The 16,362-nt window shown below is 37.2% G+C and overlaps 3 protein-coding genes across 13 annotated transcripts; 2 read left to right on the top strand and 1 right to left on the bottom strand.

The window, feature by feature from the left end:
• The first annotated feature begins 643 nt into the window (after positions 1–643).
• Positions 644–3,118, top strand: LOC113699779 (uncharacterized). 7 transcript variants are annotated; one of them, XM_072050495.1, is made up of 4 exons: positions 644–998; positions 1,975–2,056; positions 2,137–2,225; positions 2,439–3,118. In XM_072050495.1, exons 2-4 carry the CDS (start codon positions 2,026–2,028, stop codon positions 2,955–2,957), a joined length of 639 nt encoding a protein of 212 aa, XP_071906596.1. In that variant the 5' UTR covers positions 644–998; positions 1,975–2,025; the 3' UTR covers positions 2,958–3,118. The 7 variants fall into 7 exon arrangements, with proteins under 7 accessions (XP_071906596.1, XP_071906591.1, XP_027075929.1 ...); XM_072050490.1 differs by having other exon boundaries at positions 644–1,008; XM_027220128.2 differs by having other exon boundaries at positions 645–1,002.
• Positions 3,119–4,540: 1,422 nt separating this feature from the next.
• Positions 4,541–8,014, top strand: LOC113690710 (putative late blight resistance protein homolog R1A-3). Its single transcript, XM_027208711.1, has one exon. It carries the CDS (start codon positions 4,541–4,543, stop codon positions 8,012–8,014), a length of 3,474 nt encoding a protein of 1,157 aa, XP_027064512.1.
• Positions 8,015–8,431: 417 nt separating this feature from the next.
• Positions 8,432–15,818, bottom strand: LOC113699769 (E3 ubiquitin-protein ligase SINAT2). Of its 5 annotated transcripts, none has more exons than XM_072050457.1 (6): positions 15,618–15,818; positions 15,360–15,480; positions 14,504–14,554; positions 12,197–12,515; positions 11,395–11,778; positions 8,432–8,949 (listed from the first exon to the last, which is right to left on the bottom strand). In XM_072050457.1, exons 4-6 carry the CDS (start codon positions 12,413–12,415, stop codon positions 8,626–8,628), a joined length of 927 nt encoding a protein of 308 aa, XP_071906558.1. In that variant the 5' UTR covers positions 12,416–12,515; positions 14,504–14,554; positions 15,360–15,480; positions 15,618–15,818; the 3' UTR covers positions 8,432–8,625. The 5 variants fall into 5 exon arrangements, with proteins under 5 accessions (XP_071906558.1, XP_071906551.1, XP_071906566.1 ...); XM_072050450.1 differs by having other exon boundaries at positions 15,390–15,480; XM_072050465.1 differs by lacking the exon at positions 15,360–15,480 and adding an exon at positions 14,643–14,697.
• Positions 15,819–16,362: the final 544 nt, after the last annotated feature.

Below are 16,362 nucleotides of genomic sequence, written 5' to 3'. Positions count from 1 at the left end.
AAACTAATATCCTATTTTGCTTCCACTATTAACAACTAAGATTGACCATATTTTTTATAATTTAAAAATAAAATTTGTTCTTCTTTTTTTTTTAATTTAATTCATTATAACTGAAGGGAATGTTTTTCATTCTTATAATTGTTGGCATATAATTGATATTAATTATTGATGAAATGCAATGAACTAGTTGTTCTTTTTTCGGTTTAATTCACTAGAATCATCACAATTCAAAGTATATATATTGCTGGACATGATAGATTCTATCACCACCAATCTAGAAGGGTGTGTACGCACCCACCGACGAAATTTTTTCAGGAAATTCGAGATTTATAGTACAGGAATAGTTGAACTTTAAAGTTTTTTTGGTGGCCAACTACTCTAGAAATAGTTGATTAAAGAAGGTTTCTTTATAACTATTAGCATAATTCTTACTAATTATTATTAGGGAAATACAATATAATCTGCCCATTTATTAGTATCAAGACCCGTATTGATATCACAAATACTAAGATCAATTTTTATTTACACTCACACTCACACTATTTACACTCACACAATTTTTATATATTTACACTCACAATTTTTATATAGTGATAGATAATAGATATACATCAATCCAAACAAAGGAAAGTTATTTCAAAATTTTCGGATGAACTTCTATCCACGCACAAAAGAAAAATAAAGGCTGGGGAGGCCTAGTTTCCTCTAATAGAATAAACAGCAAACCAAACAAAGATGTAATCGACTTTCCGCACAAAAATTTCAGATGAACTTATTTCTGCACAAAAAAATAAGCGGCCTTTTTTTTAGGTGAATTTACAAAATAAATAAATAAATAGAGGAAACGATACTATTTGAAGATTTATATATGCGATTTGGACCTCCTCCTCTTCCATTTGAATTTCTTCGAAACTCCATTCCTTTTTCTCCTCCACAGCTGCTGCTGCCATTTGCCGGCAATCGCCATCCACCTGCTGGAGTTGTCCCCGCCGTTTAGTGCTGGTCTCGGAAGTCCCTCTCTCCCTCTGATTCTATGCAATTCCTTTTTCCCTTCTTTTTTTTTGTTCTTTTTAAATTTCCGAGCAATGTAACTGGTTTCTGGAATTTCTACTTAGATCTTAACTGCGTTTGGAAGAACTTTTCTAGCCTATCTCGTGGTGGTATCATTTGATGGTTAGAGTTGTAGATTATTTGCTCTTTTCACTTGACACTGGCAAACTTATAGTAGGTCAAGAAACTGCAGTAAATATTATGCACAAGTTCCAGAATTCGCCAATGTTAGACTAGTGCATGGACGTTTATGAAGTTCAAGTTTTGATCACTGATTCGTTATGAAATTTCTTTTTTTTTTTTTTGCTGCAATGTTGGTTTGTGTTTTCTACTTATTATATGCACTTTTTTTTCCTCTGGAAAGTTATGGAAAGAAATTAGACAGAAATATAGAAAATTTCAAACATATTTGAACTGAAAAGGTTCCAAAAACCAATTTAAATGAAAGAAGACCATCATCGGTGGTCATTAACGTTATTTTAAATGTATAGATCTTGAAATTCCAAAGATTGTAGATTCGACCTCTCTGTTTTAATTTGGCCAGATTTCTTTTGTCTCTGGTCGGACCAATTAGGACACAGAAAATGTGCTGTTATCCCTATAATCCAAAGAAACGGATTAAATCAGTTAACTTTTTGTTCTTTTTTCTATGGTAACACTTCCCCAGGAATTTCTTAGAAATTAGCCTTGTAATTGGGAGTTTATGTGTAAGGGCTTGTATTGGAAGTTTCATGCCTATTGCCTGTTACTCTATGACATTGTAGCTGGCTCTGAATTAGCACATAATGAAAATTTTGTTCCAGACTGATCATACTTGTGCTGTTGCATTTACTGCCCTCATTTGGAAATGTGGCCTCCATTTCATTGCTATTGCATAAGTATGATGATTGCTGCCTTTTCTCACACCTTGTGTCCTTTCCTCAGATACTTGGCTATTCGTGTTGAATGCTGTTGTATTGAACTAAACGTATATTCATGCCTCCCTGTACAAGGTCTTCCTTGAAGGGTATGTAGCTGATTTTGATTAGTTGTGCCTGTTAAATCGATTTATAGGTTCTTATCATGCCTTCTTTATTCTTGCAGCAGCCAGACATAAAGCTGGCGTTCTCTGTGATAGTGTGCAGTCCATTTCGGGCGAAAATGACTTGAAACTCTGCATTACAAATTACTTCAAGGTATAATCTATTGGCTTCTGTATGGGTTAATTGGTTCATGCTAACACCCAATGGCCTTGTCTTGCAATTTATTAGTGTTGTGTCCTCTTTTTTTTTTTTTTTTAACTCAAACCCTTTAAAGATGAGTTGACTAAAGTAAGTCTGCTTCATTAGAACAAGAGGCTCTGTGTTTGTTTTCAATTTCATGTGCTGACCAAGGTGTTCCATGATCAGGGAACATCAGGGAAGTATAGTCAGAAATCTGGCCAGGCACCTCTTTATACTGATGATGAGCGTGAGCAGGAAAATAAGATGGCAAAACTTCAAAAAGGAAAGAGAGCAATCCTATTAGATTCAACTGATGATCATGTTGAGGTTGTGGCTCCAAAGAGGGGAAAAGCTATGAATAAGGGGAAGCTGAAAAGGCCTAAACGTACAAGGAAGTTTGGCAATTCAAGCCCTGGGGAAGTAAATACTCAGTCATTTGAAATTGACAGTATTAGCTCCCACTTCAGTGAGAGGAAAGAGTCCAGCATGTCTCCATCAATTGGTATTCCTTCCCCTCCTGCCCCTACCGACGACATGTATCATTTTTGGACAGCTTTGCAAGCGCTTGGAGCATATCTAGCGGCAGCAGAAGGGGATTTGTTAGAGGATGAAACGGAAGATGTCTTTGTGCTATGTTATTGTGCCATGTTATTGTACTATGTTTGGATATTAGATGTCAAGCGCTGTGGCCCTGGTCCAAGGTAGACATTTTGTCTGCAGTCACCATGTCATTGTATTATGTTATTGCTTATGTTTGGATATCAGATATCATGATGCATGGTTGGATATTGGATTTTCTAAAGCTGTTTACGCGCCAATGTCAGCTGAAGTAGTACTCGTGCTGATGAACTTACGTGTTTGCAGTATTGATAGACTTCTTTGTTGGTAGCTTTTAGTTCGTGGCTGAGTTCCTTGGTTTTGGATAAATGATGGCACATATAGATGATACGAAATGGTGGCAAATCTCTATGATGGCTGTTTCATGCTTTCATCATTTGCTCCTTTTTTTTTAATTCCAGCAGGAGAGGAGTGGGGATTTAAGTACGGGGAGAGAGCAGGGGGATTGGAACTTTTGGTTTGCCCTGGCAGATATGGATGCCATGATTCAAGGGCATGGTGTCACCATGAATCCAGACATCATGACCTTAAACCCTGAGCTCTAAACTCTATACCTTAAATCCTAAAACCTAAATGGACTGGTGTTCTTTTACACTTGCAGAGTGTCATGCCTAGAGCTGTTAAGTAAATTGAGTAGCTCGAAAGCTCGTTAGTTTTGGTTAACGAGTCGAGCTCGAGCTCGAAAGATGCTCGTTTAGTTAACGAGCCGAGTAAGCTCGGCTCGTTTGATACTCGAGTAGCTCATTAGAGCTCGTTAATGAAGGGTATATTTGTCATTTTAGAAATCAAAATTATAAAAATTAAAAATTATAGGTTTTTATTAAGGTTAATTTGCACGAACTCGAGCTCGAGCTCGTGAAGCTCGACTCGTTTGTGATAAACGAGTCGAGCTCGAGCTCGAGCTCGAGCCACATGTACATTTAACGAGCCGAGTTCGAACACATTTTAAATCTCGTTTTCCTAACGAGCTCGAGTCGAGCTCGGCTCGAATTAAACTCGAGTCGAGCTCGGCAGCTAAGTACTCAGTTCGACTCAGCTCGATTAACAGCTCTAAAATAAATTAAATACCGTAAAAGTGTTTTATCCCAAACCAAATATAAAATAAATTAAAACAGCATAAAAGTAAAAAATAACATAATATATTATTTGTCCAAATATAATAATTTCTTCACACAAGTTAAATAAATTCATTTAGGATTAAGTAATTAATACCTTTGAAAAAAAAGAATGATTTAGTTTAGTTAGATAAAATAATTTTTATATTTATTAAATTATTTTTAATTCGTAAACGGGTCACATCGGATCATATCATGTTACCACGGATTGACCCGAAATTGACTTGCTTTCTTTTCGAGTTCATCGGGTTCGACCCGATTCTAACCCGGACCCGAAACCTCAACCCAAACCCACATGAACTTGCCCGGTCAATGGTCTCATCAAGACTGCTAGATCTCCATCCGACTCAAACCACTCTATTGCTTCAAACTTGAGTGAAGACTTTCAACTGTTGCATTTCTAGCTGAACAAGGAGGGTGACCAAAGGATTTTCTGAGGTGCAGAAAATAATTCTTCTTTATTCTTGAGTTTAGCATCCACCGATTAGTTTAGCTGTTCAAGATTTGAACGTTGTTGTTCCATAGCTGCTTAGCAATCCATCACCCCACTAAGAGATGGCCTCTTCCACCTCCTCCAACTGTGTAGATTCAGTCTTGAATGCTCTGGAAAATCTGGATGGCCTTTGGGATTTAAATGTTTATCAATCTGAGCAACTGAAGCGGGAGTATAGACTCATGAGGACATTTCTTCTCTGCGCCAGAATATGGGGCACTTCTGACAACAAAGAGCATGTAAGCTATCTAGAATCTTTCATGTCTAAACTCGAAGCTGGTATCCATAAACTTGCACTCAAACTTCAAATGGAGCAGAAAACAGACCGAGTATTCAATAAACGGCTGTTTATTTTGACTAGTAGCGTTCAAAGGAGTATCAAAAGTTTTAAGCAAACAATCAACCATTTTTACTTCATTTTCTCGAATAGTTTGTTGCAAACTAGTGATTGTCTGACGGCGCATGAGTTGATGGAACTCATCGACTCTGTCCTAGAGAATCTGGTGGATGTTCTCCTCTGCATACTTGGATATGATGATCAAGATCTGCTGGAACTATGCAAAGACCTCCAGGAGAAGCTAAGGTTCTTCCAAAGTTTGATTCGCTTTGCTGTGCTGCGAGTTGTTGAGCAAAGGCAACTGGGAGCTGCCTTATCCCACATCAATTCTGTGGCTCTGAATGCAGCAGACCTCTTTTCCATGTGTTGGTTTGACATAAAAGGTGAACAAGTGTCCAACCAAGTGCAATATAAGATTTCAGAACTGTTACAGAAGATCAACCCCTTTGATCCTCAAGTCCGTGACATTTATATCCAAGTCCTAGTAGCTTCTAATTCATCAGGATCATGCACTATGTCGAAGGAGAGTAATAAGCATAGATTGGGGAATTTAGTTGATGCTCTCCTAGATAATTTTTGGGAGCTACTTAATTGCAATACCGGGTTAATGGATTCTGCAACCAGTCAAATGCATATAGTCTATGAGGGACTGAGATTCTTGAGAACAATTCTTAAAAACCAGCATGAGAACTTTGATGAGCTACCTGAAAACGTGAAGGATACTATTGGAGATGCTGTTGGTGAAGCTAAAAATGTGATCCACTCACTTTTTATGCATGAATTGAAAGAGGACTCTGCCAAGGATATGGATCTTGTGTTCTTTGCTTTCCAAAAAAATATTAAGCTTATTGAGGCGGAAGTTGGAGACAGATATGCAGTAACAGCAACATTTAAATCTCCCAGCGCCATCATGGCAGAGGTTAATCTTGTTAATATGGAATATGTGGGGATTGGTGATGATGAATTCAGCTATGAAGCTCAAAAGGAAGCGCAGGCTACGCCCCATTCACAGTTGCAATGGACTTCGCCAACATTCAATCAAGTTGTGGTGGGATTTCATGATGAGGCAGGACAAATAATCTGTCAGCTTACAGGAGGATCAGGAGCATTGGACGTTGTTTCTATTGTTGGCATGCCTGGACTGGGTAAGACTACTTTAGCTAATATAGTTTACCATGATCCGATGATTGTATGCCACTTCCATATTCGTGCTTGGTGTTGTATTTCTCAAGTATATGGAAAGAAAGATGTGTTGTTTCAGATTTTGGCTTGCATTGATCCTTTGCGTTCTGATGAATACTCTAGAATGGATGCTGATGATCTTGCTATAGCACTCTACCATTGTTTAAAGGGACACAGGTATCTCCTAGTTTTGGACGATGTTTGGGACATTGAGGCTTGGAATGCGTTAAAAGTTTCATTCCCAAATGATGCCAATGGAAGCAGAATTCTTTTAACAAGTCGAATTTCTAGGTTGGCGTTGGAAGTTAAACCTGCAAGTAAACCTCTCCATCTTCGCCAACTTACTGATGACGAGTGCTTAGAATTACTACAAAAGAAGCTGGTAGAAAGAGGTGGATATCCTCCAGCACTGTTTCTATATGGAAAGCATATAGCAAAAGGTTGTAAAGGGTTACCTCTAACAGTTGTTATCACAGCTGGGATTCTTGCAAATTTAGAGCAAGATGGTTGGGAAGAAATTGCAGAAAGTCTAAGTTCGGAAACCGTGTCTGGCACAGAACATTGCAAAAGTATATTAGAGCTGAGCTATAAACATGTACCTCATTATTTGAAGCCATGCCTTCTTTATTTTGGAGCATTTCGAGAAGATCAAGAGATTCCTATCTGGAGATTGATGCGGTTGTGGATTGCTGAAGGCTTTGTCCAAAAGACAGAGGTAAAGAGCCTAGAGGACACAGCTGAGGACTACATAATGGATCTAATTGGGAGAAGCTTGGTTATGGTTGACAAACCAAAATCTACGGGTGGAGTCAAAACTTGCCGCATCCATGACTTGTTGCATGAATTTTGTTTGAGAAAAGCCACAGAAGAAAATCTTCTAAAGTTGAGACGTGATGATGCAGGACTTCCTAAGTTTGATGAGCCAAGTAATACACGTCGATTGTTTATTTACTCTAAAGCAAGGCATTTTCAGAAGTCAAGGCTATTTTGTCCTCTTCTAAGCTCTCTAGTGGTCTCCACCCAGAGCGAGGAATATGGAACTCCATACAATGTCTCATCCATTTTTCGCATCTTCAAACTTCTGAGAGTGTTGGATTTGGGAAAAATTAATCTGGGATTTGTTTTTCCTGGCGAAATTACGTTGCTTGTTCAGTTGAGATACTTGGCGTTTGCAGGTAGCATGAATTACATCCCATCATCAATAGCAAACCTTTGGAATTTGGAAACTTTTATTCTAAAATCTTTGCATGGTAGACTTTTTCTCCCAGATACTGTTTGGAATATGCAGACATTGAGGTGTCTCCATGTAAGTGGCAAGTTTTTTGATCTTAGTTTGGCCAAAGACAAATTGGGCAGCTCCTCAGATTTGTGTAACCTAGACACTATATCAGCTCTTGAGCTTGATTTGGGGCAAAGCATGGATAAGATAATGAAGAAGTTTCCAAATATCCGCAAACTGAAATGTAGTCTCCGGGAAACAGAAGAATCTTGTGGGGATTGGAACAAGATTGTGGCAATGGACTTTCTGAGACGACTGGAGTCACTGAAGCTGTCTTTTTACCGTGTGAAAGAGAAGGATTATGAGTTCAGTTTCCCCATGAATCTAAAAAAGTTGACCCTGGAAGCATTTCCCTGGAGTATGATTTCCTCAATAGGAAGCCTACCTAATCTTGAGGTTCTCAAATTACTGGGTACAAAAGCTGGTGGGGAAAAAATATGGAACATGGAAGAAGGGGAATTCCCTAAACTCAAATTCTTGAAATTGGAATTGTTGTGCATTGTCAGGTGGACGTGCTCCGGTGATCATCTCCCCTGTCTTCAGAAATTGGTTTTGGAAAGCTGCTTAAACTTGGAGGAGCTCCCTTCTTGTTTGGGGGAAATTCCAACTCTTGAATTGATTCAGGTGCATCGCTGTCCAGGCCATGTTGGAAGTCTGGTTCAAGAGATTAAGGAAGAACAGATGAACTGGGGAAATGTGAATCTGAAAATCCTTGTCTTAGATCAAAGAAGATTGTGAATACTTCTTTATGTTTACATTCAGATTCAGAGGAATACTGAGACCAGTCCATTTTTTAAAAGATTAGAAGGATGAACTTTTTGCTGCCTGTAATGCATATACGTAAATGAAGATGCTTTAACAGCAAATCAATGTAGGTTTTGACATATTGATCACGAAAATGCTGACAGTGGATACAATTTCTTCAAATGATTAAACCTGAAATCTGTTTAAGATGGCATTATAGATTTTGATGTAAACCACCACCCCTCCAGATTATTTGTACTTGTTTTTGAATAGACTCTGCTCAACCTATCAACATTCAGTAGTTATATTAAGGCAAGAAGCATTAGAGTAGTTTGAGTTTGTGCCAAGGATGGGTGGAAACAGCAGACACCTCGAGCTAGGAAACTCCAGAACTTATATACCAAGGAAAAGTCACCTCTAAGTTAGAGTAGAATAAATCTATCAAACTGAAATTATCCAAGAACCTCCATTATCTTTATACAAACTACATATCTAGCAAAATTCATCCACCAATCCTAGAAATTAACACATAGATCACCATTAACTCTTTTCCAAAAGAAACAGAAGACACCATAACACTACCATGAATTTTTTTTTTTTTTTTTTTACATGTCTTTTCTCCATATACGGCCAGACACTTTAAGCTTAAGCTCCTTCATATTCCCGCCCGAGAAGTAGAGTGCCATGCTTCTATAAATAATTAGTCCATCCAAACTGTCTCGAACTGTTATATGACTGTCGCGAATGCTCCTTGGAACACCTTGCCATGTTAGCTTTCTACCTTTTCCACCAACTTCTAAACTGTAACAAAATTTTTCTGCATCTTCATCAGTGCCCATGAATCTCAGGAAGGCCATATAAACCGGAGCTGTTCCTAGATGAAACGCCTCAAAGTGCAAGCAGAATTGGTGGCCAAAACAGTTAAAAACCTGCGCAGACAAGAAAAGAAGACATGGTTTACATTTGATAAAATCAACAGGCAAACCTCTAATGTGTCCAGAAAACCTTGTGTACTTTGGTAGGACGCAGAAACACCTGATTCTTTCTTTTCCGCTGATTGTATGTAGTACTGTTGCAGGAATTAAATTTACAAAGGCATGCACTTTGGTAGGACGTAGAAACATCTGATTCTTTCTTTTCCTCTGATTGTATGTAATACTATTGCGAGAATTAAATTTACAAAGGCATACTACGACTCTCATGTATTAATAACTCAAAAGCATCATTTCCAAGAAAGCATGCCAGCGTTTTATGTGACAAAAAGAAGGTTTAACCAGGTAAGTAATATGATCAATAAAAATATCTTAATCTTCCCAAGACTACTTGGTCAAAAATTCTGACCAGCTTATCTTCGACCAATAACAGAGCAAAATGGCAGCAACAAAAGTTCTTAACCAAATCTCCAGCCCAAGCTGTAGTTTACACTGGACGTTCCAGTTTCCATTGTTCAAACAGCATTATCTGTATAACTATACAGCCTATAGAAGGTAAAGATTGGTTCCAGTACTAACCGCTGGAAAACATTGTTTACTAAGCAAGAAAGTGAACATGAAAAGTTATGCATGTGGATAGTAAGGAAAACAACCCATTCGTAGGCCACTCATCCTGCCAACCAGAAGAAAACAAAAAATCCTACTTATTTTAGAATTCCTGTTCAATATAGTCAACTAGGCCTGGACAAAAATCAACTGAATCAGTAACTTCTACACAAACAACCAAATCATGTGAAAAAGTCGATGTTGATCCTCTCCCTGAGAAGATACAAGAAATCCATATCCCTCTTCCATGTGACAACTTCATTTACTCAAAAAATAAATTGCTTGTTTTTGCTACTTCAAACCTACTGAAATGAATACCAAACCATGTACTGTTGCCTATGAATTGCAGCAGAAGTACATGCAAGACAGGAAGTAGACACAGACTCACTTTCTCCTTTCTTCTCTCCTATGGTCTACTCTATTTTATTATCATATTATGGTACTTCAAGCCTCTATCAAAGAGTTATCACTATCTTACCATAAGATTTGACTACCAAATTCACTCCCCAAACCAGGCACTCACTAGAGATGATTCACTCTTTTGCAATAAAAAGATGTAGCTGTTCCATGAATGCAAAATTTATTCAGTAATGACTTTACCACCCCTGAACATGTACCAGATAAAAAATTCAGAGGAAAGGTCACTTGCCCCACTAGGCTGCTTACCATGTAAGAATTTGTACTTCTACCTATGTATTAAATGTAAATGTCATGCTGCATCTCCCTTCTCATCTATACTTTGTCAGGGATGGAGATAGAGAAAAATAAAAATATCTGGTTTTTCCACTAGAGGATATTTTTCTTTACAAAGTTCAAGCTAACAACACAGGAGCAATTAAAACTTTCAGGTCTTAGTTCCATTTTATTGTTCTTGATATTATGACGTGATATCTACTCCTGTCTAACTACATTTCTTTCTTATTTTCCTAATTCCAGAATTCATGCACCAAACCCCCATTTTAGGCTTAAGGGGATACAGCAAAAGCAATGCTTGGATTGCCATTCAGAAAAGTCAATTGACATCATCCAGCAGGTGTTAACAAATTTTACCCACCATTCCATATTGATTGCTATTGTTGCATGTACCAAAGTGCACATCTGTTGGACAAATTTTATAGGATGCAACATCCAGCACATTTCTCAGTAATAGTTTAAATTTTGGCACGTCAGAAAAGCTAGCAAAAGCCTTGCTGTCCATCACCTTTTGTACCTTCTGACCACAAGTCCATCAAAGCAGACAAAGAAAAGATTATACTTTGGAATAAGCAATTGTTGAAACAGCTAAGCAACCAACCTAAATTACTAGAAGAATATCCAATTGTGAAAATAACTACTAAACCTTGTTTTCTTTCAACTCTTCTTTTAATGGATAAAGATACAGCTCCAGATTTTAGATTTGGATTCTTCTGAGAGAATCTGCAGGATTATGATCCAAAAAAATTTCCAATGGGCCAATTAAGATTGAGAGAAAAAATGGACAGAAAAAGCAGCAAGGAGTTTGCAGCACGGTTATAGAGAAAATGTAATGAATTTCCTTTATTGGAAGGTGTTCTAGGGTTGTTTGGGGTTTTTTTTTTTTTTTTTTGGGGGGGGTTGTGGTGTTGGGGGGGGGGGGGGACATCATGAATATGTTAGACTAGCTTGTAATTTCAATTAACAATAGCCCTCTAAGGCACATAGATGAATACTCAGGAGATCACAAAACATGCCCTATCGATTAAGTTCAGTGTGCAACACGCTAAAAGGAATTCTTCAGTGGAGAAACTAAATTTCATGTTTGTTCCTACTAAACAATTCGGAGAAATTTTGACATTTGAATGGATGGAGAATGCTTACCGTCAACATCCATGTGGCATTTTCAACTTCTTGTGGATTGGATTTGACATAACGGTGGTTGAAGGTACATCCATCATGCATGTCAACATTGTGATCATTTTTGAGATGAGCAACAAGGTATTCAATATCACCAGTGACAGAGCATTCAGCTCCAGCATAAGGGCAGTTGTACAGGCGAAATTGGCAAAGCTGCTCATGCCTAAGCCTGCTATGGTAAGGGAATATATCTTGACAACCAAAAATCTGGTATCTGCATGGCAATTCTAGTGACTCTGCAATTTTCTCCAAGGCCAAGCACCGTATGTTACCAAGCTCACGGCGGCATACTGGGCAACAACGAACTTTACACTTGCAATTTGAGCAGAGTGTGTGGCCATTTGGACACTAAACAAACAAAAAAATCGTAGAAATGTCAACAAGTATGACATAATAGATTATTCTACAACAGAGTCATATATAAGCACAGAGTAAATTATGATATCCTATCTTATAATTCTGCTTGTGCACCCTACAATATGGAGCAAAGCATAAAAAGCCAAATCCGCAAAAGGGTAAGAATAGACTTGTGAAAGTGTATTTAAGCGTGGAATAGTTTTGGTCCATTCACAATCCTGCTTTTTGCATATTACAAGTGGTGAATGCTGTGAAGTGCTGAGACAAAAATTTACTCAACACAAGTCTATCAGCTGAAATCCTAGAATAAGCTCCACAGTAAAGAACTTTATACGCTATACTGGTAAACAATGGAAACAAAGAATTAAAATACATGAATGCTGCTCACAAGAATCCAATCAGAACTTACTTGCAGAATTGGAGGGTACATTAGATTCATACACACAGGACACTCCAGCAGGTCATGCACAGCAGAATCTGTTGGCATCCTAAGCTTCCCACTGACAACTGCAGCCACTTCTCCATAAGGGGAGCTTATAAATTCTGGATTGTCAGGTACAATGCTATAATCCGAGAATGCAATGTGGGATTCACAGACATTTTCATATGCACTGCCTCCAGGAGCCATGTCGGACCAAGACTTTGGCTATGGTGCTGCTATCACTGCTGTTCACCAGTCAAATACCTCTAACCAGGTTAAGTTTTTAGTGTGCTAGGATAGATTTATCCTGAAAATGAGATATCAACTGTTCAACACTGCTTCTACGAGTTAACAGAAAAAGAATTTCCACTCAACTTGGAAAATGCCACTACTGACATGTTCTATATGAATCATCAACATTAACAAGGTGCTAATCAAATATTCTCAAAACTTAGACATGTATATTTATCGCATCTATACACACACACACACACACACACACACACACACATCTATATGTATATGAAAATACCAGTCAAAATATGGGACAAGTTAACAGCTTCCTCAGCTACAGCCATATTGACTAAAACACAGACTCTACTTTGGATGCATTACACCTGTCTAATACCAAAGCAAGCACGAAACCAACAATGCAACTAGAAGCACTCAGCATCAATTGTAGAATTTATTTTGAATAAATTCATTCAACACTAACTAGATGTGTCAATTCGTTTGAAGGCCATGTTTCCTTCCAAATACACTGGCTGTAAAAAGGTCATGGATTGCAATAGAAACTGTACTGTCTCCAAATGATCTGTCCATCTCAACCATTTAAATTGGTAATTTTTGTGGATAATCCATCTAATCCAATTTAATCCATCTACTGAACAATAATCTAAAAACAATGATAACGAGTATGGAAACCACAACCAAATGCACAAAAGCATGAACAGCCACAAAAGATCACAGCTGTCAGCCTGCCACATGCTAGTGTTTGTTCACCAGAAAAAATAGAATCTAAATATCATCTCAACTCAAAATCCTAACACATCAGTAAAAGTGGCACCGACCAGGCCTAAAATTTGTCAAAAACAAATGATGCTCTTATTTCAAGGATAAAAGTGCAACTCCATTAATAGGTGAACGAGCATATAAATGGCAGATCAAAAGCCTAAAAATCCAATTCTAATCTTGAACTAAATGCCAGCCTACGATCCATTGAATGGAAAGATACTTACCGCAAAATTCTCCTTGAACCATTTGGATCTGAAACAATGCGGTATGCAATGAAGGATTGGCTAGTTGGCAGCGGAGCCCTTCTCCGATGCCCCTGAATTCAGTTATTTATGTTTATTAATTTATTTAGTTGCAGATATTTTAGCGGAAGTTTCTAGGTTGCATAAATTTTGGTAAGTTTTCAAGATAAATTGCGTGGCTTCTGTTGGTCACCCAAGTCTAGCGGCGCGTCATAAGGGTAAGTGATGGGGGCTAAAGTTTTATTTAATAATAAGACAAAAGGAAAAAGAACTAACAAAAAAAAAAGGGCGGAAAAAAAAAAAGAAAACGACAAGAATAGGAAAAGGAAAAACATGTACAGGAATGGGGCCAGTTTGGAGAAGGTGGAGGAATTGGATCATAAACCGATGTAGTTTAACCATTACCCATAAAGCTTCCAGAACAAAGTATGATCAGTGTATTATGAATACCTACAATCTACTTTGACACCTCTAACACTTACTTCAAACATGCTGATCAGAGCTTTCCAAAATAAAGCTATGGTGCAGTGCACTATGTGAGTCAATACTGATGAAAATGGCAAACCAGAAATGCCCTTGCAGGTTAAGAGAAATCTACTTGTTTAGCAAACAGCTGATCGTTTGAAACTTTTGGTTAGCAAAACATTAATCTTTATATACACGATTATGAGTAACTAATAACTGCAGAGAAACCTTGAAGGATTTTTATTTCTCAGTTTATGCATATAATTAAGACAAGGTACTGCAATTTCACTTCATAAGCAAAGAATAGTCAAAACCATGAAAAGACCTACTAGCACCATTAACGTGGCTGTCCTTAACACAAAAATGTTATCGACTGCAGACCTCTAATTTAAGCATCATATCAGATGCAAAATACCTTGTATAACAACATAACTAACTTGACAGTAAGACAAGCTCTGTCAACAAATTATATCTGACAGACATGGCAAAAAATGGATTAACTTAATCCAAAGATCTAAAGAAGCTAACTTTTTGAGCATCAAAACACACAACATTAGACAGTCGAAAAATTTACCTTTATCAGATGAAATGTTTGACATCATTGGGTTTCAGCTCTGCATCTGACCTGCTCAAAACCAAAATGCCAAAAAAGTTATTGAATAGACATGCCATGACTTGAATGTTTAATTTCGAAAGAACGGAAATGAAACAACCATGACTGCTACTCTGTTTTTCTGCAGAGCAAATGTGAGAATTGGTGACGTCAAGCTTAAAGGAAAAAACTAGTGTGAAGGCCAGATCAACCGAACCCGTAAACATGTTTCTAAGCAAAAAAGAAACATACACCAGTGCTTTACTGAGATAAGGCACCCCTGAAAAATACCTTTTAACCGCACAAGTATAACATTACTTTTCACTAGAGAAAGGGGCAAAATTAATCAAAGTGCCATTCCTGATAAAAGAAACACACACACAGGCACCAAAAAGAAAAGAAAAGAAAAGGTAGAAGAAAATAATAAAGAAAATCAAATGATGCAATCGACCGACTTAGTCAAGGCAATTAAAATCCGCCACAAAATAAACAAATCTTACTGTGACTCACTTCAAAAAACACATATTTGAATATTGCGTAGAGACAATGCAAAGAAAACTTAGATCAAAATGGGACAGATACCATGTCAATCTTTTGGCACAAACTGGCTCATTCAGCATCATGCAACAATTGCAACTACCACGAAAAGAAGTTTAAAAAAAAAAGGAAAAACAGAAAACCAGCAAGTCCTTATCTCCACAACCACAAGAGTAGCAACATCAAAAGGAAACAGGGGAGAAAAGGTCCAAGGCTAAACATTGTGATCAACTACTACCAACTCTTTTCTTCCAGTAACAGAATACTAAAGAATTAGCTACACTAAAACATGGCCACAGACCACTCCAAATTTTTTGGGTAAGTGACAGACCGCTCCAAATTGTTTACACATCTGTCTTAGTATTACACCCTTCGAAATTTTTCACAATATCCCTCGAAATTTTCAACAGTTCCAAGATTTCCTAGAAAAGAAGAATGAAAGTTAAGGTCCTGAAACTTCAAAAGAGACCAAAAGGGGTGCCCAAAAAAGGCCAAAATTTGCCTGCCAAATAAAGAACCACAACAGTGCAAAAAATGAAGTAAACGCAGCAAAACCTACCAAGAACAGCAAAACCCAGATAAGATATTGTACTTAAAAGCCTGATTGATCAACCCATTGCGGGAAATCAATCAATAATTGGGTAATGATTGCTTTCCAAAGAAAACAAAACAGGATCACATAAAAAGAAATTGGAGAGCAACAGATGAAAAGTTGGGTTTTTTAGCCTTTCGGGTGAGTGATGAGGTGTACAAACTCAATCCTTAAAAACTATTTTCCTTAAAACCTACGTGTACAAGATGGAAGTGCTGAAAAGTGAAAAACTTGTTACTATTCCAATTTGGCAGCCAAATTTTTTATCAAGTTTATTTGTTATAAAATTTTAAAAAATTTTAACTACAGTAATTTTAAAAAATTTTATAAATTTTATAAATTATACACTTTAAAATATTTAAAAATTTATATACTTTAAAAAAATTTTACAATAAATTATAATAAATTTTTAAATAAATATTCAAAAAACTCACTTGCCAAATGAGCTATAGTACTAATACTGGGTGTGTTTGGACAGTCAATTATTTGGCCAAATATATTTGCTGACATCACCATTACAATTTCCAATACACCTTTTTATCTTCCCAATTACCTTTTTATCTCACATACATCACATCACAAAAAGTGCTACAGTAAAAATATTTCAAATAACTTACAATCCAAACACACTCACTAGTTTTACAATCTAAGATTAGTCAAAGATTTTAGTGGTCAGAATCCAAAATACCATAAAGTAATCCATCATATTAAA

This window comes from Coffea arabica, chromosome 1e (assembly GCF_036785885.1).
Source record: "Coffea arabica cultivar ET-39 chromosome 1e, Coffea Arabica ET-39 HiFi, whole genome shotgun sequence".
NCBI classification, from domain to species: domain Eukaryota; kingdom Viridiplantae; phylum Streptophyta; class Magnoliopsida; order Gentianales; family Rubiaceae; genus Coffea; species Coffea arabica.
Note: the sequence above shows the minus strand (reverse complement) of the source record. Positions and strands in the feature narration are given on the sequence as shown.